This window comes from Epinephelus lanceolatus, chromosome 19, assembly GCF_041903045.1.
Source record: "Epinephelus lanceolatus isolate andai-2023 chromosome 19, ASM4190304v1, whole genome shotgun sequence".
In the NCBI taxonomy this organism is placed as follows: domain Eukaryota; kingdom Metazoa; phylum Chordata; class Actinopteri; order Perciformes; family Serranidae; genus Epinephelus; species Epinephelus lanceolatus.
Genome location: NC_135752.1, coordinates 28,974,178 through 28,997,677, shown reverse-complemented (window position 1 = coordinate 28,997,677; position 23,500 = coordinate 28,974,178). Strand labels below are relative to the sequence as shown.

At 41.8% G+C, this 23,500-nt stretch overlaps 1 protein-coding gene across 1 annotated transcript; it reads right to left on the bottom strand.

Moving 5' to 3' along the window:
- Position 1: 1 nt before the first annotated feature.
- On the bottom strand, positions 2 to 23,245 carry LOC117269227 (MAM domain-containing protein 2-like). The gene is made up of 15 exons (XM_033646115.2): positions 23,036 to 23,245; positions 22,789 to 22,899; positions 16,704 to 16,993; positions 11,615 to 11,699; positions 11,269 to 11,406; positions 9,282 to 9,559; positions 8,481 to 8,574; positions 7,936 to 8,082; positions 7,153 to 7,272; positions 6,868 to 7,016; positions 4,654 to 4,750; positions 2,558 to 2,716; positions 2,143 to 2,396; positions 457 to 541; positions 2 to 336 (listed from the first exon to the last, which is right to left on the bottom strand). Exons 1-15 carry the CDS (start codon positions 23,064 to 23,066, stop codon positions 290 to 292), a joined length of 2,085 nt encoding a protein of 694 aa, XP_033502006.2. The 5' UTR covers positions 23,067 to 23,245; the 3' UTR covers positions 2 to 289.
- Positions 23,246 to 23,500: the final 255 nt, after the last annotated feature.

The window sequence follows — 23,500 nt, the reverse complement described above, 5'->3', positions numbered from 1 at the left end:
ATACCGTTGAATAACCTTCTTGTTTTATTTAAGCAATGAGCATTAATCTAATGCATATAAATGTGAAGAGAAACACAGTTAAACACACTCTCTGCTACTACAGTGAAGAGAGAAATACTGACTATGACACAACTGATATGTGTTACTCCATGAAAACAGAACTACGTGAAAAGTTTCCTTTTACCCACAATCCTGCATGTTCAGATTGACACGCAGGAGTCAGGAGTCTGTAATGTGCAAAAATAAACAGGGGTTCATGCATCCTACGCAGCTGATTTCCTCCGGCCTTCTACTCGATCTCATTGGAGGTTAGTACGGGGGCCTTGATCTCCATCACTGCAGGGGAATCAGAGAGAAATCAGAGAGCTGCTACAAACCTCAAGATAATTTACTGTGCGTGTTTTTCTTTAATGTTTAATCTTTAGCTATGTGATCACCAAATATCTTAAAGATTACCTGGGCAAGGTCCGCCTTCCAAGATAATGTCATCAATGGCGATATCACTCCTTACTGATGTACCCCTGGTCGCTTCAAACACAATCTGGGAAAGAGAAACAAAGAGAAACAATTGCTTCAAGGCCCTGAAAACATTCGTTCTCAATCAGCTTCTCACTGTAAGTGATTGGCAGTGGGAGAAGAGGCACTCAGATCCTTTGAAGTATCCGTCATGCACCAATATAGCAATGAGACAATATGTCATAAGATAAAAGCTGTGCATTTAAAATTTGACTTTAATAAAAGTACACAAGTATTATTACTGATTTTTTTTGTGTCTAAGTGACCAATGGAGGCAATAGTTTTTTGAAATTGGTATTAAGCAAGGCAAGAGTGTTGAAATGGGCTGCAAAGTAACGTTAACAAGCAAGTGTGCACCATCAGAGTATGTCCAGTAAAAGTTTTTCTTTTTGCCACTGACAAGGCTCAGATTGTTTTTATAAGTGTCACCATTATACATGTGATCCTTACAGAGACAGACCTTTTTGTTAAAGCGTAAGATCCCTTTTTGTTTAACCAGAACAAGCCCCGAAATCACCATTGCAAAACCCACCAGACTCAATTAAAACGTAAAATACACATCATTTAAAGTTGAAAAAGTAATCCACCCAATGAGATGTGAAAATCCACTGCCTCTAGACACACTAAAATGACTGCTTAATTAATGGAGTCTGGTGGGTTTGGCGATAATGATTTCGGGGCTGTTTCTGGTTATACAAAAAGTTCTGTCTCTGTAGGGATCCTTTCCATAATGCTGTCGGACACTTGTAATAATAATCTGAGCCTGTCAGTGGCAAAAACACTTTAAGTGGACCTAAATTGTTGGTGCACAAATGCCCAGAGTGGTTAGAGTGCAGTGAGTTTTGCTGCTGCCACCTGCAGCACATATAAATGTCTCCATAAAACACTGAGACACAAAAACATGGGAAAATAGTTGAAAAATACCAACGTTACATTATAAGTTTGTGTACCATAAAGGTTGCTTTAAGTATCAAAAAGTACTTGTTCTGCAAAAAAACGCCCCTGTGACTCATTAAATAATACATTAATTTGTTAATGCTGATGCATACAGATCTAGTTTTAATTCCTTTGCATATAGTCAGGCAGTTTAGTCCAGGGGCTTCCAACATAGGGTCCAGCCCCCTTTAAAAGGTAAACTTTTTTTTAATTATATTTTTTAGAGGTTATGGAATTGACATTGTGGTTGTAAATTAATCAAATAGCCAATTAACAAAAATAATCAACAGTTTTGATAATCATTTAATCACTAGGGCATTTATCTGGCAAAATATGAAGAACATTCTCTCTCTACAGCTTGTTAAAAGTGAAGATCTGTTTTTTTTTTGTTTTGTTTTATATAATTGTAAGTAATATATGTTTGGGTTTGGACTATTGACCTTTGGTTCTGGGATCTCGTGATAGAAATTTTTCACAATTTTCTGATGTTTTATAGACTAAATAGAATAAATAAAAATAGTCATACACTAATTGTTACTCAAAATAATCATTAGTTGCACTATCGGAAAAGTTATTCTTTAAAAACAGTCTTTGTAAAGTGATATAAATGTCCTTCTGTCAAGGTTGTCCATGTCTAGCACACAGATTTTAAATCTAAAACACACAGGAGACATTTTGTTGGACTCATACCTGATGCTGGCTGTCACTCTGGTACTCCACTGTGGCCCTCAGCCAGGCGACACTCTGCTCACCGCTCAGTTGCCACAGCAACACATCCTCTCCGTCTTTGTGGAGGTGGACGCTGAGCTGACCTGTGCCTGAGCCGTACATGTGGTAGTAGAAGCGCAGACACTGAGGCCCCCTGGAGCCCCTCAGAGGTCGGGACAGCAGCCGAACACTCTGACCAGGCAGCATGGGCGACGCCTCCATGTGCAGGTAATATCCTGTTAACCAAAAGTCAACAGGTTTGTGTCATTAAAGCTGTGATAGTTTTAAATGACTTTTATTGATGTGTGAGCAGCACCTGAAGAGTTTTTTTCTCTTTTTGAACATGCCCATGTTCTGTGTGCATTGACACATGTAGGCATGTGTTGTGAGCCCTCACCAAGTCCTGTGGTGTGGTCTCCTCTTGGCCCGGTGTATGAGGTCGGGGTGGGCCCTCTCCTCCACTCCCAGTCAGCCCCATCGTTCTGCTTGTCCTGAGTGTAACCGCACAGGCCCGCTTCAAAGTCACAGTGTCCTGGTAGAGACGACGACAACAAACCTGCAACAGCAGCATGAAAGACACTTTCTGTCAGGTAAGACTTGATTGTGACAACTATCAACTAACTGTTTCTGGCCGCACCTCTCACCATATTATTGTGGGTAACTCTGTAAAACTGAATCTGAATAACTGTGCATAAAAGCTGCACCCAGCACTAGAACAGTATCAGTATCAGTGTTACAGGTATAGGTTAGAAGGCTTCTGCTACTCTAACAGAATGCCGTTGTCACCTTATTAAATGGCCTTTGGGAAAACTTAACGTTTCTTTATGTTTAAACAACACTGTGATTAATGTGTGGTTATGTGCAGGGACACTAATCACTTGATTGTGATTAGGAAAGGTCATCTTTTGGCTTAAAACACCCATGTTTGGTGGCACAAAAGCTGCTTGAAACACCGCAATGTGTCCTAAAAAAAACCTTTTTTAGGGCTATGTTTGGGGGCACTGAACGCCTCTGAAATGTCGATGTTTAACTAAAAAAAACCAAACACCTGTTTGGGGGCACTAAGTGCTGCTGGGAATGCTGTGATGTTAAAAAACACCCACAATTTGGAGCATTAAACGCCGTTGAAAGTTCTGCAATATCTCACTAAAAACACCCAGATTTAGTGAAACACAGCAACGGGTTTCTAAAAACCATGCAGATCCAAATCCATGTATGGGGGCACTAAATGCCACTGGAAACTCTTGTGATGTGTCGCCAAAAAACACCCATGTTTGGGGGCAGCAAATGCCACTAGAAACGCTACAATATCTTGCTTAAAAAACACACGTTTAGGGGCAGAAATGCTGCTGGAAATGCACTGACAGGTCACATTTGGGGGTGGAAACACAGCTGGAAATGCAGTGATGTATTGCCAAAAAACACCCGTGATTAAGGGCACTAAACACCACTGGAAACTTTGTAATATCTCACTAAAAACACCCACAGTGAAATACGGCAATGCTTTGCTTAAAAAGACACCCATATTTGGGGGCACTAAACGCTGCTGGAAACTCTGTGGTGTGTCGCTGAAAACACCCTTGTTTGGAGGCACTAACTGCCGCTGGAAATGCTGCAATGGGTTGCTTAAAAAACAAACACGTTTTGGTGAAGAAATGCAGCTGAAAATGCTGCGACATGTCACTAATGGTGCATCAACTCGCTAAAAAACACCCATGTTTGGGGACAGACACACCACTGGAAATGTCTGTGTGTTGCTAAAAAACACCTACAACTGGACTGAATTGCCACTTGAAACTCAGTGACGACTCACTGAATATACACTCACATTTGGAGACAGAAACACAGGGGGCACCAAAAGTACAGGGACCCCTACTGATCCTTATAAAGGAAAATCTACAACAAAGGAATCAAGGGCCAGCACAAACCTCTTTGTGGCCCTAAACCGACTTTCCACAATTTTTCAATCTCCATTTTGTGCAACTGATAAACTCCTCATTTGCTTGTTTGGGGCCCCTGATGGCTGCAGGGGCTCTGGTCAGCTATGGGTCACGCAGTAGTAATAATAATAATTATAGTGCATTTTATTTATAGGTGCCTTTTAAAGCACTCAAGAACACCTGCTTTTAAGTGGCACAAATTACCTAAAAAAACTGACAACTGATCGAAGTACCCAGTGACATCTTCTAAGGGGCCCCTGGCAGTCATGGAGCCCCGGGGAGGTTGCCTGTGTTGACGTGTTAAATATCTGGCCTTGGCTCCCAGACAAGATTTAGTTATCCTTTCAGACATCATGACTGTCCAGCAGTTTATGTATGTTAATGCAAATACATTTCTAAAATAAAAACACATTTAGATGAGGGTTGGTAGAGATGGGCTCTCTGAGTGTTTTTAGTTTGACAGTAAAGTGAAAGCAGCCCCTCCCCTGGCTGTTGGCAGCATGTGGGTACAGACTGTTAGTATTTAAATAATACAGATAACTGTGTTATTTACCCGTTGTCAGCTCACAGTCTCCAAGGCTCAAACTGATGTCGTCCAAAGCCACGGAGCCGCAGTCCCAGAAGCTCCTGCAGGTGCTGACGAAAACCACCTGAACAACAAAGGTCAAGAGTTCATCAGATTCACCACCCCAGAGACTTTACACCCATTCCTCATTTCAGCTCTTAAAAGAACCAAAACCACAAACACTTTGTTTCAGAGCAGAGCAGCTACAACACTTTGTTGTGACTGGTGTTTGTGAGACTCCCAAATCCCTCTTCAGGAAGAGCAGAAATCATCAATCAAAGGCTGAGCGCTTTAAAACGGTTCAATATGTACAATAAGGAACAAAAGGCCAGTGTGGAAGAAAGCCTCAGAGCACTTTGGCATCTGGATGAATTAATTCTTATCATGCACATGAACACATGATGATGATACTGTGTCTTCTGAGAGTGTAGTAAATAATATAAATCACAGATCTGATCTTTTTAAGGCTCTGACATCAGAGCAGGAAGTTATTTGTTTCTTTAGTTGTTGTTTCAGCTGTTTGTCATTCTCTCTGTCCTGCATTCTTACATGACCTGCTTCCTTCCTTGTGTTTCCCCCCTTCTCTTCTTATTTTGTTGACCCATCCCTGGGTTTATTTGAGTTTTTATTTGCTTGTTTGTTCCTTAAATTGTTCCTAAATTGGGTCTTCTGGAGTAGTTCCTTCTCTTTTTACTGACACTACAGCTACACCATCATATTAGCATCACAGCTGTATTGTTGGTTGGTCCACCACTCTGCTTCAGACTGAAATATCTCAACAACTATTGGATGGATTGCCATGAAATTTAGTTTAGACATTCCTGTTCCCCAGAGGATAAATCTCTGTGGCTCTTGCGATTCTCTAAATCTTTCCTCTAGTGCCACCATGAGGTTGATATTTTTGTTTTTAAGTGAAATGTGTTAGTTCAGGCAGCTCACGTCCCAGCTACATCAGCTGATCTCAAACAGCCCAGTCACCTGATGGAGCAGCTGATTGATAGAAGGGAGTCAGCTGATAGATCACATGATTCCTGTCTATGCAACCAATTGGCAAATCTTATTCAGGGCGCCCTCTGGCCTGCCTACTGTTGCTGCTTCCTCTACAAGCCGCTTTGCAACCCGCCTCCACCCCAGCTCCTCCTTTTCATGCTGTGTCTGACTTATCAATGTCATTTCTGTTTGTCACTGATGCTGCCCTGTTCTGTTCCTGTGGGGTCTTTGCTGCTGCTCTGCCTGTCTTAGGCTTTCCATGTAGGCGTATGGAAGGGCAGGGAGGTTTGCTCTCTCTGCCTCAGGCTTTCGTCGTTTGCGCATGGAAGGGCAGAGAGGTTTGCTCTCTTGCGCTCTTGTGATTTTCACATTTTTCATTCTTATGTACACATGTTAATGAGTATTCTTTTTACTATAAAAATGAGTCTCTTCTGATTTGAGACCATTTTTTGCCTCCTTTTAGATGGCAAGAATGAAAACAAGTCATCTTCAACAGTTGTGCTGTGGTTTCAGAGTGATGAAGATAGTTGGAGAACAGTTAGACACAAAATAGGATTGAGGCTTTACATGATAAATGTTTTTTCCCTTGGCAACTGTCATGTTTTTCCCAAACGGTGTACAGATTTTTAGGCACTCTGTTATCTCAAATGGCTTGAGCCTGAATTTGGACTGAGCCTTATGACTGTTCATATCTAGCCCTGCCCCTGGGCCATGCATCTTTATTCCTTCCAGTGTTTCTTCATTCATTCATTTTGTGATTTACTTGTTAGTTCCTCACTTCCTGCATCTTTCTTCCTTGATCATTCATTCATTTCTTGCCTCATTTTTGGATTTTTCTTACTTCCTTCCTTCCCTCCTTCCTTCCTTCCTTCCCTCCTTCCTTCCTTTCGTCCGTCATGTATTTGTTTATTTTTATTTATTCCTACCCCTTCCTTCCTTTTCCCCCTCATGTATTCATATGTTCCATTTGTTCCTCCCTTCATTTCTTTCTTTCTGAAGTCATTCATTTATTCACACATTTAATTGCTTTGTTTATTTATTCCTTTGTTCTTTCCTGCCGTCCTTAATTCATTCATTCTTTGGCTCACTCCCTGTTTCTCTCCTTCCCTCCCTTCCTTCCCCTTTTCATCCTTTTATTGGTTCTTTCCTTCCCTCTTTCCTTCTCCACAGTTATTCTAAGTGGTGAGATGTTTCCACTTCCTCTCCTCTGACCTTGGCAGGCTGCGATGTCTGGAAGGTGACGTCCGTGGTGATCCAGATTCCCCTGGACCTCTCCCCCTGCGTCCAGATCTTCTCCTGGCTGCTGCTCTGCTGCAGCGGCTGCAGATACACAGTCAGAGCCTGGTCCGTCTGGTTGAAACCTGCAGTTGCCAAAGTTATTTCTGCTCGGTGAGTCAGTAAAAATAAATCACAGCACAAGATTCACACTCAGACTTAAGCACACAGGAGTCTTGGCAAATATCCTTTCATCCGGAGAGTTTTCAGGGTGCCACTCACCCCTCAGGGAGAAGTAGAATCTCAGGCAGTACTTCATGTTCCCGGGCAGAGTTGGACCGATCAGACGGCTAACGTAACCAGAGCGTGGGCTCAGCCGGGAGTGAGCCAACAGGAAATATCCTGAAGGAGAGAAGACAGCTTTTATGTTCTCGCGAATCTGCTTGCCATGAGTGTTCCCAGTTCCCATCACGACTCGCACCTGTTACTGATCTTAATTTCTACTGTTGTCAACATTTTCAGCCTCAAATCCTGCTTTGTTTCACAACATCCTCCTCCAGGGAGTTCTTTATTTTTGAAGCAGTGTGGCTTCATTTTTGGCAACAAAAGGGTCAGAAAGAATCAAAGCAACAAACAAATCACTGGCTTAAAAAGTTGCATTGCTAATATATTATCAATATGTTATATAAAAGCGCCTGCTTCTGGTGACAGTATTAACTAACCAGTGAGTAAATGAGCCAAAACAATGGGTTAAATTAGGCTCAAAATCTCCGTAGAGCTGCAGAATCATCAAATAATCTTCCACAATTTTGGCTCCATGATTAATTGATTTTCTCTCTTGTAGTGCACTCATAGTTCCCAACCCTCCTGGGTTTACAAGACACCAAAAGCACAGCTGCAGTGGTCCAACTTTTCGTTACTTTTTGTTTCATTTCACACACTTCTTAAACAAAATATTCTGCCTTCTCTCCCTTGGCAAATAGAATATGCAACGAAAAAACAGAAAGGAACCTCATTCTAAATTTCACTTGCTCACACAACAAATGAGCATCTCTACAGTCCCACCTGCTCCTGTGGTGTGGTCTCCATTCCTAAATATGTTGGGCTTCACAGACACTCTCCTCCACAACGACCCCGTCACCTGGTCCTGGATGTAGCGGCAGTTACCGGACTCAAAGTCACAGTTGGCGATGGAGGGGTCAAAGGTCGGCTCTGTGGAATGAATGTTGATGTTACTGGATGAGCACTTCAGTGTCTCTGGTTTTCGTACTTAAGATTTATTTTTTAAAGAGGGACATTTGTTTTGGATATTTATAGTCCCTACAGATGAATCCTCCTGACCTTTCCTCTCATGGCCGCAATAAAATCATGATCAAAATTTTCCCTCTGAACAGCACAGAGGAAACATTCAAATGTAAACCTCACATAGCTATGTCATGTAAAGAGCACATTCATAGGGCTGAAACCTTTTCGATGAACCCACTGTCCATTCTCTAACCTATCCCCACAACATGTGATCCTCTAAAGTTTTCTTAGTCCTTTTAAAATCCCAAGAATGTTAATATTTCCGATGTTCAGCCAGAAAGCATTAGGTCATAAAAATGACTTACCACTGTCTTTGCTGCAAAACTCTGGAGAGAAGGAAATGTCATCAATTGCAACACGTCCACCTCTTGGACTGTTAAAGGACACTTCAAAGACCACCTGGAGGAATGGACAGACACACATAAACCAAGATGCATGCCATTGTGTGCACACATGTATGACCTCGCACAGATGGAAAATGTAGAGACGACATAGGTAAAGTTTTGAGGTACGAGCACTAACAATTCCTTATTTATTTTGCAGAAGCTAGTGTAGATAATGTCAAAGGCACAGGTGTCTAGTAAACTTGTGGTGCTACACACAAGGCTTAGTTAGTGATCTTAGATAACCACAAAAAGATACACAGCTGAAAACAAATGCTCGTGCTAGCAAGATCAAGAGCTTTACAACACAAGGCATGGAAACACTATCGCTTTTGTCCACAGGGGGCGCCACAATCAACATCAAATGAAGGTTCCTTGTAGTTGTTTTTAACCCTTCAGCAGTATATGGGTCAGTTATACCACATACAAAATGGCTTCTAGGTTAATTTATCAATAATAATCTTAACTGAAATTTTGAAACTTTGAAGATTTCACTGGATGATTGTTTTCTTTGTGTTACAGGTTTGTATTTCTATTATTTTTGTACCTTTAACTATTTTCTTATATCACCTATATAGTAGCCTATGTATTAACTTTGTTTAAGGTGCTTTTTCTCCTTTTCTTAGTAAATTTTGTACATTTCAATATCTGTTGATGTTGATATAAAAAACTCATCACACAGAGCTTTAAAATGCTATACAGGCATGACATGTTCACACTGACCTGCACAGAGTACGGTGCCTTCAGGTCCACCTGCACAGGGATCCATTCCTCCAGTGTCCCGCTCCACTCGTTCTGACTTTCTGTCTCCGCCCTCCACAGCTCCTGGTACTGACCGAGCTTGTCCCTGGTGTAAACAGAGAACAGGTTCCCTCCCTCCTCACTCCGCTGGTACTGAAAGCTCAGGCAGCCGGACATCGGCACCGTCGTCATGGGGGACACCAGCTTGGCCACTTCTTTGAAAGTCTTGGCGTAGATGGAGTCCACGTACATCAAGTGACCTGAGAGTGAGTTTAAATTTGAGATTTTATCTTCTTAAGTCAGAAGTTTCAGAGTCAACAAGTCTCTGTTGAGCCAGGTCTAACATACTGACATTAACTATTATCCCATGGTTTGGTAACCTCAGTGTGAAAAACAAAAACCTACTGGGAACATTTTAAATATATTTTTTTCCTCTTATCTGTAGTGCTATTTATCAACCCAGATTGTTTTGGTGTGAGTTGTCGAGTGCTGAAGATATCAGCTATAGAAATTCCTGCCTTCTCTTCAATATAATGGATAGAGATGACAGTCGGCTTGTGGTGCCAAAAACTACATTTCTCAACTCAACAGGAATGTCTCTTTCCAGAAATCATGACCCGGTTACTCAAGATAATCCACAGACCTTGTGAGCAGAATAAAGCCTTCATCTACTCATGGACAAGAGGCTCCTGCTTGTGACTGCATGAGATGCAAATAAAAATGGCATCCTTGGTGGTGCTAAGGGGAGCTAGCAGTAGATGCACACTTCCTTCTGCGTAGTGATACAGTTGGCAGGTGTAGTTTGGTTGAAGGAAAATAGTTCCTACACAAAATTGCACACAACAAGGTCTGTGGATTATCTGAGTTAACCGGGTCATGATTTCTGGAAATAGACATTGCTGTTGAGTTTTTTAAATGTATTCGGCACTTTGAGCACCACAAGCTGAGTGCCATCTAGTTCCATTATGTTCAAGAGAATGCAGACATCTCTATGGCTGATATCTAACACTCTGCAACTCACACCAAAACAATCTAGACTGATAAATAGCACTACAGGTAAGAGGAAAAATATGCACCCTAAAAGCCTAGTCCCAATTTACTGCCCAGTCCCTTTTACTAGCCTGGTGTGGCTACACATTTTGACAAATAAAGGCCTGTCTCAATTAGAGGCCTGGTCTGGTTCATTTTTATAGACGTTCTTTGGATGTTTAAAACCAAGTTGTTGGTTACCCACTGGAGCTAACATTAGTTAGCTGTTTAAATCGCACACACAAATATAAATGTTTAAACTTAAAATTATTGAAACCATGAACACCAGAGGAGACAAATAAACAATGTGATCGTATTTTCCATCTTTGCTGAGCAACAGTTTTGTGTAAAAGGAATTAAAGGCCTGTCCCAAATATAGGCCTGTTGAGTTAAGTGATTAAGCAAATAAAAGCCCGGGCTACTAATTGAAGTTTTACAGTATTTTTGATTTTTGGGTGGATGGTCCCTTCAAATTATGTTTGCTACGTGAAAAAAGTCAGGACGCAGGTCATTAATAATGGACTCCAAACGCTTTTTACACAATGAATTTACCTTCGCCAACAAATATGTAGCAATCCACGTCTGAAAATAGTCCCCTAACAAATACGCAATTTACTCCTGTTAGTGTCACGTTTGTTAAAATCTACAGTGCCCAGCTGTTTTGGGGAATTACCAAGCCTAGATTTGAAAGGTGATACTATATCTCTATGACCCATTTTTACATCTCAGGTAAGAAGGAATGGGCTTGGGACTTAGAGCCACAGACAGGGTAGAGAAGTATGAGACTAACTAATAAATTTTAGTTTCATATCTGATAGAAAATGTGACAAAAACTATGCAAACTATGAATTTCTTTAACCACCTGTTCTTGTTGTCCAAAATGAAAACATGCAGGGCTCTAAGTCACTGAATAAAACACCCTTATATGAATAACACTCACCTGTCCTGTTGTTGTACGTGTGGTCATTTGGTATGTTGTTGTGAAGCAGCTGGGCCCCGCCTCCTCCCACATACCAGTTCACATTGGCATTCCACTGATTGCTGTATCCACACAGGTGAGACTCCTCAAAATCACACTCTAGACACAGAAAATGAGAAACAGACCCAACATTATAGGTGTGGGTGCAAAAGGCTTTTAACTTTATAATGTACCAAATATGTTCATATGTGTGGGCGAGTTTAAGAACAGAGCACAGATGGTCTGTGTCCAGAGTTAAATGCATATGTGGATTATTTCTGTCTTTTTAAGAAGGAAGTGTGAGTGATGTATGTGTGAAGTCACCGACCCAGGCAGTATCCGGGGCTGATGTGGATCTCAAAGACGGCCACGCTGCTCCCAGGGCTCCCTCCAGGTTTACCTTCGATGACAACCTAATCAACAACACATGTCCAGTGATACCCTGCAACCGTGATGTGGAGCGACACGGGAATGACATCATAGAAGGTGAGCGAACATATGGAGGGTCAGAGAGAGGGCAGGCGTGAAATGCACAGGAATCTAATTTACTTTTAAAGCTCTGGTGAGCAGAAGGTTTTATGTAAAATGACAGTTAGAAGAAGAAACAACCCACATTAGGGCGGAGAAGAAACACGCTCGTTAAAACATGAGGTCAGGGCTTGTACATGTGAGTCTGTCTGCAATCAAGCATGATCTCAGAGGTAATTGATGTATATTCAAATGAATAAATGGCCTACTCTTTATTATTATGTGTGCGGCTCATCAAAAAATCTCTTATCTTATGTGTTAGCAAACAGTTGTGTATTTTAATGTACAGCAGACTAAAAGCAAACTCCATTTTGAGCTGTTTTTGTATCTGTCTGTCAAAAATTCATTCCTTTTAGCTCTGATTTGGTCTCCACCACCTTCTGAGAAAATATCTGGCTGCTATCTGTTCCACTTTCTTCTCCATCTATTATTAGTTGCTAACTTTGTCTGTTGTTTGGTGCTAGATAGGTGGCACACAGAGTTTACCAGAGTTTGTTGGCTAAAGAGAGCACTCAAATTGAACTATAAAATAAATGTGCCGTAAAATCAAAACTATGATCTAAAATAGGCTAAAAAGCTCTGGAGCTAAATGTTGTGCCTGTGTATTAATGATACTCGTTACCTGGAGAGGTTGGAAAAAGATATACGTTTCTTCCCTGTTCCAAAACCAAAATCAAACCCTGAAAAGTGTAGGGTTAGCTAGCTAGCTACTGAAGATATAGCCTACTGAATGTATACACATGCTGCTTTTGCTTTTTAATGATTATAACAGTGAAACAAAGATCGACGCTGCTGTACAGGAACCAGGGAAGGGAAGCAGGGAAACTTTGCTGATGTTCAACCAGCTGTGTGTCATCACAGTGTGCGCAGATGAACGTTGTTTGACTTCCCCTGGAGATCCCTGGCCGCCCAGTGGTGGAGGTCCAGGTGCTGGCAGCAGCCAAACACCGTTCATTTGCACACACTGTGATGCCACACAGCTGGTTCAATATCAGCAAAGTTTCCCTTTATATTCATTGTCTTGTGTGGCGATCAGCAGTGATGTGGTGGTTCACTTTTACACTGTGATCTGTAGCCTATAGTTCAGCTTTAGCTTCTAACTATCTTTGTCTTTTTAACCTGTTGTTGCTGCTGAGTCAGTTTGACATCCTGGATATATCCTTCAAACACAGACTGTAGACCCCTCTGTCTGCTTCTCCCTGGAATCACTGGTTCAGTTTTCCAAAAATATAATGATATTTCTTGAGGGAGTGCAATTAGTTAACAGTGTGGGCTCCATGCCGAGGGCATGTTCTCGCATGCCTTCGGTGAACGAAGACTCCAAAACTGTATCAAAACATCTGTTCACAAACTTTCACACATCCCATCATATGCTCAGTACTTCCCAAACAGACGCTCTCTTATGGGAAACTGAGCAGAAAAAAATGCTCTATGCTCATTCCAAAGCCAGACTCCATTGACAAAAACAGTAGTTTTACCTCCCTGAACACAGCAGCTGCTGGTCTACGGCTGCCCTGATCAGTTAGTTTACCTGTGTTATTGTGTGACTTTGGTGTTTTAAAGGGTAGTTTAGATTCACCAAAGTCACACAGTAACACAAACTACCTGTTTGAGGCAACAGTAGATGAGCAGCTCCTGTGTTCAGTAAGCTAAAATTACTGGTTTTGTCAATGGAGTCTGGCTTTGAAGAGAACATAGATAAGTTTGAATTTTAGATCATCTGTCAGAAAGGTCTGTCTTATTGGGAAGTACTGAGCATACGACTGGATAAATGAGACTTGGATTATACTGCACAAGTTCTGAGAGTTTATGAGAGTTTGGAAACAATGTTTAGATATAGTATTGCTGGTGTTAAACAAATCTAGACCCCTGTGACTTAAATTCATCAAGAATTTCCTCTGTTTTTGGATTCTTCATTCCCCAGAGACATGAGAAAAGTTTTCTACACAAATTCAGTGCAACACGGAGGGAATAACTGATATAGGCCTTTAAATGGACTCTTTGCAAAATGTTAAATTATTCCTTTGATGGAAAAAAAATGATTACAACAGTTTTACCCCAATCAGCAGCACACGGTCATTCACTGTGACGATTATTTTTTAAATGTGGAAAATAGAGCCACCACTTTTGTAAGGGCACTACAGCTATAAAGGAATGAGATGGTGGGTTCGTGTTCAGTGAGAATAAAGAGTAAACATTTTATTACTCAGTGTGCCGTTTAAACCTCTGACATTTTTCCACCTTGGTTTGGACTGAAATACATTATAAATGCACCGAGGGGCCCACAGACCCGTCTCACCATTATGTAGGTCACGACCCTGTCAGAGTCAGCTCTGCCTCTGCATATAATCTAAACATGTGCTGTACTGTTCCCACACAGTGTTTAGGTGATCTGTGTGGGCGGAGGTGTGTGTGTGTGGGTGTGTGTCTCCCCACACACTTCATATTGGCCTTAATTTACGCCTGCATGTGTAATGTCAGCCTATATCTGTCCTCCTGTCAGCAGCATGAAATGTTTTCTGCACCTCCAACTGAAATGGGATGGAAAAGCAGCCTTTAAAAGCAGGTGTAGTGTTTGATTACATTTTAAAAACAGTGCATTTTTATATTTTTGATGTATCTTGATGCTCTGTACTTACTGCAGTTATGTTGCTTATGAACTAATCAAATGAATTTGTTTTTTATTTCAATTTGATTTGGACCTCTTTTCCCTTATGACGAATTATTTGTTTTGCTTGGGAGCCCATCACTGAAGTTCAGATGATATTATGACTTTATGCTCCTTATATTACAACCTTATTTTGAAATATTATCACTTTCCCCCCGAAAATATTACCACTTTATTTTAGTCATTTTCGACTTTGTTTCTCTTTATACTGTGATTTTTTTTCCCCCTTCAAATTTACAACTGCATTCTGAAAACATTTCGACCTTCTCAAAACCATTTTTGTTTCCTAGTCTTGGCGTATCTTCACAGCACTATTTCAGCACAAGACAAAGGTCTGGAAGCCACATTGTTATTCTGATATAGGGAAAAAATGCTCTGGCTTGTTTGTATTTCTTTAAACCAATCACAATCGTCTTGGGCGGTGCTGAGCTCAGGATGCAGGAGCCTCGCCCTTGTGAGATGGTGGAGGATTTTGTGTTGGTAGAACACTTGTGCATGGATAGTGAGTGAGCATTAAAATAGCCAACTCTCAGCAAATGAAAACACCACAAAAAATAGTAACGGATGTATGTCGACTGTGTGATTCAACTTTTTTCTGATAAAAAAGACAAAATTTGATCACGGTGGCCTAGAGGTGAAGCATGTGAACATTTATTGTAAAAAAGGTGAAGGTTAATTGTTGTTACTGTAATCTGAAGCATTCTCTGGCACAAGAATTTCCTTCGGGATAAATATAGTTGAATTGAATTGTACTAAACTTTAGCTCTGGAGGAGCTCACTGGATCGGTTAAAAACACAGTCAATTTGCTAGCTGTATTAAGTTCGTGTGAAGTGGAACAGACTGGTACATTGATGAAGCCAATGTCACCGGTGGATGCCACTGCCAGGGTAAAAACATGACAAATCAACTGACTGTTGCCAGAAAACATATCAACATCGGGCGTGAGAGTCCTATGAGACAGAGTCTGGGCTTCTCCAAGGTGCGTTCTCAAGTTGTTTTATTCGTTGTAGAACAAAGTGGGCATGCCGTATTGCACGATCCAAATCTGCCAAAATGTGGCATTCTCAGCATTTAAGTTGTTAGCTCAGAAGTTGTTTCTCGTAGTGAAGGGGATTTTGAAAACAGTAACATGCAGATAGTGGAAGGAAGGGAGAATGTTGGCCTAGATAGCCAGCCAATGGCAGGCTAATAGGCAAGGTAAGGCAAGACACATTTAGTTATATAGCACATTTCATCCCCAAAGGCAACCCAAATTCCTGTACAGATTAGTCAAGTCTAAGTTCACTGTAGCCTAATCACAAAGCGTGCCTCAAAGGGCTGTACAAATAGTAATTTTAATTCAATTTCAATATCAATTTGCTCTATAAAGTCCAATATTACAAATTACAATTAGCCTCATCCCTCTGTCCTTGGACCCTCACAGAGGATACAGCCACAGTCTACATCTGGTGAGTCAGACTGTTTGTTTCCTACTCAGTCATGTATAAAACTGGATTTATAGCTGTGCATAGCTGTTATTTTTATATTTCTTTTAAACCTTTCTTTGAATATGTTTGAATCTTTTGACAGACTTTGTGCTTCAGTACTTTTGTTTGGGGCATTTTGCATGATTCAGAACCATTTAAATCCCCTTTTGTCTATGATATTGCACCAACTAAAGATCACATTTACTCTTGATTTATAAAACTTGCTGTTGATATTTATGGTACCTCAGGACTATCATTACACTTTTAATGCCACTGCCCAGTCAACATATGTATGTGGGCCCCATATGGGATTGTCCATGGGTTCTATATTGGCCCCATACCAGTTGTCCACGTGGGTGGTTTTACCTAAGTGGGCCCCACATGAGTTGTACTATGGCTACTTTGGTACCAAGTGGGTATGGGCCCAAAATGGGCATCTTATATTGGGCCTACTTGGGTAAAACCACCCATGTGATCGCATTTGGCATGGGGTCATTACAGACAATCCCATGTAGGGCCCACTTTTTAGCTCATTTACCACCCAAATGGGCCCCACATACAAATGTCAGCTAGGTGGTAAGGCTCTAAGAGTTCAATTGTCTATATGCTTTTTATTTGACCCAAAATGTCTGTATTAGGATGAAAAATAAACATTAACAGGGATCTTAGAAGAACTTTGGATTTTGATTGTTTTTTATTTCAAGCTAGTCCCTTTTTTGACAAAGATTAGATACTAATGTAAAAGGTATCTTACCCTGTACGGCTCTGTATTGTTCTGCAGGTCCATGCTTGAGATGACCCAGCTGTCAGAGGGCGATTGGCTGCTCCACAGCGGCCTGTCAAAGCTCTTCCCCTCCGTGCGCTGCAGGACCTCCAGGCTTCCTGACCCGATGATCTGGTAGACGAGCCTCAGGCAGCTCCACTCGCCTTGCTCCAGAGCCGGACTCAGCAGGACCCCTCTGATCTCCCTCTGTGGGCTGTTATCTGAACCTATTTCACCATCCTGCTCATCACTCATGGCTGCCTCCACTGCAACAAAGCGACCTGAAACAAAAAGGTGTGTGGCATTTAGAAAAAACCGTTTTTGCTGTCAAGTTAAATGTCTTTGATGATTTCCATTCATTTTCTCTGACATCTATTACTATAAAAAGTGAAATGAAACTACTCATTATGATTATTCATCGTCAGCGTCATGACTGCATCTAATTTTGTCAGTGCCTCCACCACAATGCAGATCAACAGGAGGTTGAATGCCACTTAGCAGCTGTTGTCAGCTATAAATCAGATCCAGTCGTCAGCAGCTTAATTTATGAGCTTTCAAAGAAAAATGAAGTTCTAAAAAAAGCATGCGGCTGCACCAGCTCAGCAGAATAGCAGCATATGCTGACACTAATCTTCAGAGATATTAAAGGTAGGCTAACTGGAATGTGGGACTAATATGACCCACCTTTGTGGCACTGTTTGCAGCGGTGCGTTTCTCTTTGTTTGAAGTATTTTCATTATTTTGTCTATAAATTCTCTAGATGTCTGTGAAGAAAAAGTTCAGTCCTTTTCATCACAATGTAAAGTTTGGAAGTAAACTTTGAAGCTAGAAAATTTTTTGCCCCCAGGAAGATGTTGGTGAAGATTCTCAGTCATCCAGGTCATGGTAATCATAAGTGCAAATCATATCGTAGGCAACTGGACTTGCTTTTGTTTCTTGAAGAGCAAGAATCCCACCAAGAAATGCAAGCAAGTCCAGTTGCCTACGATATAGCACTTATGGCCCCCCGAAGTGCGTATGGCTTTAAAGTCAATTTTTGTGAAGGCAAGATGGTGTATTTTCATCCATCACATGATGCCAGGAGCCAAAAAAAGACTTCCCTTAGACTTACATTGCAAAAGAGACATCTGTAAATTCAATTCAATTCAATTAAAGTTTTATTTTTAACGCCCAATATCACAAATCTCGTTTTGCCTCAGAGGACTTTCATACTGTCTTCACACTCATACTGTCTGTATCTCAAATTGTACCTTGGCGACATTTACGACAGGGCAATCGTTAAAGCGTGATGGTTCTTGGGGGAGGGCCTTGAAAAAGTCTTATTCCTGGGGCCCATGCTACTTTAATGTGGCCTTACTCATGAGAGAACTGCAGATCTAGGGTTACCATCTAGCTGCGACCAGTATGGCTTAGGCTGATGGGAATGTCATTACTTTTGTAGGTCTTTTGATTGAAATTTTAGCCTGATGGTGGCACTAGATGAAAAGTCAAGATCAGGATGCTGCCTCTAAGGGAACCTTTATCTGTAATAAAATGCAAAAAGCTTAAATTAAGGGAATCAGGAATCACACATCAGGAATTCAACTCCCACCACAGAGCGTCTCTTAGCTTCTTTTCTGCTCCAGGGGCCTCTGAGCTCTCCTTACTCCTCTGTCTTTTATTATTTGTCCCTGTGGAATGCCATGCTGCCTTGGGGCTCCTATATCCTAACACACACACACACACACACACACACACACACACACACACACACCAGGGTGGAGCTTATGTCACCTTTAATGTGGTCAATTCAAGATGTTTTTCTTCTGTTTTTGCCAGTAACCTGCAATTATTTGCAAATGTTTGTATTTAAACAAATTGACAAATTGAAACTAAATTGATTATAACTTTGGCGCACACTCAAGCCGACATATTGTCTCGACTGAATCATCCTGAAAAGAAAAAAAGTCCATAAAAAGTGCTTTATGTATTCGACATGACCTCACTTCAGCCTCGGCTCTGCTGCACAGAGCGCAGAGAGGGAAAACAGGACTGAGAGAGGAGAACAAATGAGCAAGAACTGAGCGCACCATTAATGCACCAACTACACTGACCTTTTTAACAAGCTGGAGGCAATGGCAACAAGGACGGAAACAGGAAAAGAGAAAGGAGTTGACGTATCCCAGAGGGAAGACTGACAGCGAGACGGGCTGCAACGGCAGAGCAATTTTCAGACAAGTACAAGCAAGAATCACAGTGTAGAAAAAAAACAGTCTTAATGAGGATTCTTTTCTAACGCGGTCTGTCTGTGGATAGAGATGCTGCTGGAGCAGCAGGTCATGCTTGGAGGAAGTCTGCCTCACCAATCAGATGAGAGACGGTAGGGGGTAGTGAGATAAAAAGAATCATACACCTCTCACTTGTGCTGAAGCAAATAGTCAATGAACTAGTTGGTCTACAGTCATCAAATTCATCTTTTTAAAGGTCCAGTGTGTAGGATTTAGGGGGATATATTAGTAGAAATACAAAACAATACAATAAGTATGTTTACCTCAGTGTATAATCACCTGAAAATGTGGGTGCTTTCAGACCTAGAGTTGTCTTGCTTTGGTCTCAATCAGGGACTCAGTTTGTAACAAAGTTGCATAATTGCCTCGAGTTGGTTCGTGTTCTCACGGCAGCATTTACAAGCGGACCAGATCAAATGCCTTGTGTGAGAAAGCTGCTCTTGATTGGTCAGAATTTCCATGCGGGAAAAATCCAGGAAGTAAACCAAACGTTGAAGAAGAGTACACTTGCAAGATAAATGTGACACTTTCTAATGTCACAATGGAGGGACAACTACGCAGGTTGATTTTAGTGCTGCTCATCGTGGACTATATTGCTGTCATTGTTCATTTTAGTCAAACCATACAGTTTGAAAACGAGGCGCGGCTCCAACTAGAAAACAATGTTTTGATGCATTGGATGTGCTGAATGTGCATATTAAGGCAGTACAGGAGGAGGTGCACATTAATAATCCTCCAGGACTGTAACATGCTCATGTTTAACCCAAACAATGTGTCATGTGACTGCAGTTGGTTCAGATCCAGGTCAGAACACGTTCTCACCACAAACGAACCACACCAGGGTTCATTTGTAACCGGACTGAGACCACCTCTTCAAGAAGGTCTCGGTCTGGTTGTTTTGGTGCGCACCTGAGTGCGATTGCTGTGTTCACACCTGCCCAAGCAAACTGCACTGATTGAACCAAACCACACAGGGTGGGTGTGAAAGCAAAGCACCCTAAGAATCGTCATGTTTTTGTTGCACCAGCATGTTTCTACAGTAGCCCAGCAGTTTTGGAAGAAACAGATTTTTTTTTTATGTAAAACTGCTTTTTCAGTGTTTTTACTAGTCTAAATCATCAGAGCTGTTTGTTTTGGAGAGGGAGAGACATCTGCAACACCTCTGAACAATAAACACTGGAGGAATTCTAATGGGAGAAGTATAAACTGCTTGCAATCTGCAGTCCACAGCCCTAGATGCCACTAAATTCCACACACACTTCCTATCGGCCTATTATCATCTTAAAAATATAGCAAGAATTATGTCACAACTCGATCTAGAAAAGCTAATTCATGCTTTTATTTCCAGGCAGTTACACTACTGTAAAAGTCTTTTCTCAGGTCTCTCACAAAAACATGTCGGCAGCTACAGCTCACTCAGAACGCTGCATCAACAGTTTTTACAAAGACAAAGAAAGCTGAACTTATTACACCAGTTCTCAGATCTCTGCAGTGACTACTGGTGTCTCACACAGTTGATTTTAAAATATTGTCACTTTTCTATTAACCTGTTTAAAGTTTAGGGCCTCAGCACATCCCTGACTTGCTTCTACACTATGAACCCTCTACACCTCTCAGGTCATAAGGCACCAGTCTGCTTTGTGCTGCTGGGACTGAGACAAAACAGGATGAAGCTGCATTCACTTATTATACTACACATAGCTGGAATAAATTTTGGGAAGATCTTAGATGTGTCCTAACTCTGGCAACTTTTAAAAAGCTAAAGACTTCTATGTTTATTTCTGCTTTTAATCACTGCTTATCACTACACACTGACTCTTAAACGTACTGTCACTGTCTGTAGAACTGAATGTTCCTATTCGTCTTATACCTCTTATCAGTGTATGAAATGGCCGTCGTTCCCCTTCAAGTTCAAGTTGGCACACTCTGATGTGTTCTGGCACTGCAGGACCGAATGTTTTCTGGCTCCTGCCCAAATATGGGATTTGTGGACGTGGGCCCATTTCATGTGGGAGAATAAAGTCCAGTTAGCAGCACCTGGGCCAGCTTTTGGTCAGAGGGTGCCTGGAATCAGACCAGTACTTGGACAGATTCTGGTACATCATTCTTTATGAGTCTGTTATAGCACGTCTCCCAGATTTAGTTGTAAAAAATGTTAAGTTTAGACATAGGGATTGGGTAATTAAAGCCAGGTCAAAGATATGAGTGCTTTGTAAGGGCCCTGACGCTCCAAGCTGCTGGTTGGCCGCCGGTCAATCAGTGTCTGTCACCCTAGTTTTTGCAGTGTGTCCTGCACCGTTGACACTCTTCGGCCCTTGTCAGCCCTTGTCGTTTATTTTTCGGCTGATTGAAGGCCCAACATGTACATGCACTAGTCGGCCCTTGTTGGCCCTTGTCATTCTTTTTTTTTTAGCTTATTCAACATGTTGAAGGTGAAGGAACCAACATGTACATGCACTAGTCGGCCCTCGTCAACCCTTGGCGACCGTTGATGATTTTTTTCGGCTGATTCAACATGTTGAATGTGAAGGTTCAACATGTACATGCACTAGCCAGCCCTTGTCGGCCATTGGCGACCTTTGTTGGCCCTTGTTGTTTTTTTTACATCTGATTCAACATGTTGAATGTGAAGGCCCAACAACAACCAACGTCAGAGACAGCAGAGCCCATCAGTGAATGAAATCACTCTGATTGGCACTTCAGCTCAGTGGACAAGCTGAGAAATGGAAGTGAGGAAAGCAAAAACAACTTAAGTCTAGAGGGCGTGAGATTGAAACAAACATATTATATTAGGTAAAGTTATGTTTTTAGTCACTGAGCTCTTTAGCAGAAACAGTTTGTAATTGTTTGTCATATTGTCTGATGGCGCCCTGTAAATATGAATTATAATTTGTTCTTTCAACATTAGGTTGTGCTGTTAATGTGCTAACTGGCAAACTAGCATCTTGAATCTGTCCTGTTAGTTTTCCGTTTTCCATTTTTGAATGACATACAGACTACTGCTACCTGCTGCTCCGGAGAGTTATTTCTTCATGCAGGTGCAGAACGTATGTGCTAGTTGGCTGTTGAATGTAGTCTTTGCAATGTATTCATGTGCAACTTTCTGGCCGAGACACAGGCGACATGAGGTGGCGCAGCAGTCAGCCTTCGTTGCCACTACCTCTTTGATGTCAGTTTGGTGTGTCAGGGCCTCGGCATTAACATAAACCCTAGCTCTGAAAGCGGGCCCCACTTCATGTCACAATTAACTTGACAGGGTTCTGCTGGTAGTGCAACATGAGCCATCTGTCTCCAGATGTATCTGCAGCTAGACCCTTCTCAGTATTTCGTGCAAGGCTTTCCACACAAGAATCTGTACGTGTATGAAATCTGCCATCAAATGAAAATGTTAGAGAAGTTGGCAACGGTTGTGCAGTCTCTACAACAGTGTAATGTACAAATGATCTAATCTGAATTCATCTGTTGGCTTTGATCACTTAACATAAATAAAGACTGACATAACTCAGATACGGGTGTGTACTGTACTCATCTGTATCAGCTGCAGTACCAACCCACAGAGAATGCCTAAGTGTGTTATTTCACTGACTCCAGATGTTCGGAGATGCTGGAATCAATGCAGACCAGATGGCGTCTATTCCACCGGAGTGCTGCTGCGGTGTGGCCAAAACCAGCACCAAAACAACTGCGACGTCACAGCTAAACCTGCAACTGCTGCCCAAAGAGCCACTATGAAGCATGCACTTAGCACTCTCAACTAAAAATGTGTTAAAATTAGAGGCGTGAAGATGCTGCATGGTGTCTCCCAGTACCATCTTTGTGCAGAGTCCAGCTCGCGAAGTCTGCATCTGACGTGTATCCGCAGGTGTTGGACTCAAAGTTGCAAGAGCCTGGCAGCAGCTGGTTGTGGGCTTGGATGGTGACTTTGGGCACACAGAAAGAAAAAAGAGAAGGGAGAAAGTGGAGAGAGTGAATGGTAAGAATGAATCATAGCAACTGGCATTGACAGAAACATGCCCTCATGCACCAGCACTGGCACGACCGTTAAAAAGTACTCACCAGCAAAAGTCAGGAGGTAGAATGGAAGCATTGCAGCTCTCTCTGGATATAACTAGACCCTCAGGGGAAATAAGAAAAGCAAAAGTAGGTCCCACACTTGTATCCAAAGTCAGGAAAAATACAAAAAGTTGCAACCAAAGTTTTGTTTTTTAAGATTCCTCTTGTGTGTGTCGTCTGAGTGTCTCTCCAGCTCACAGACTGGCAGCACACTGCAGACACTCCTCGGGGGAAGTGTGTGCGTCTGGACAGCAGAGCGGGGAGGAGGAGGAGAGAGAGGGAGAGAAGGAGGAGAAAGAAGGTGAGTGATGAGATGGTGGGAGGCCAGTGAGGGAGCAGGATAAAGAGGGGAAAGAAGGAGAGGAGGGCTGGGTGGTGGAGAGAAAGAAGTAGGAGGTAGAAAAAGAAATTAGAGAGTAAGAAACGGTAAGAGGATAACGACTAAGGGGAGAGGAGTAGGAGCTTTTT

What these genes read in the sequence shown, in the direction of transcription:
- LOC117269227 (XM_033646115.2), bottom strand. Translation starts at nt 23,066, where the DNA reads ATGCTTCCATTCTACCTCCTGACTTTTGCTG. An exon ending in ACAATACAGAGCCGTACAGG is followed by an intron (nt 11,700 to 16,703) that starts GTAAGATACCTT and finishes GTTGTTGATTAG; the next exon opens with GTTGTCATCGAAGGTAAACC. An exon ending in CAGCCCCGGATACTGCCTGG is followed by an intron (nt 11,407 to 11,614) that starts GTCGGTGACTTC and finishes TTCTGTGTCTAG; the next exon opens with AGTGTGATTTTGAGGAGTCT.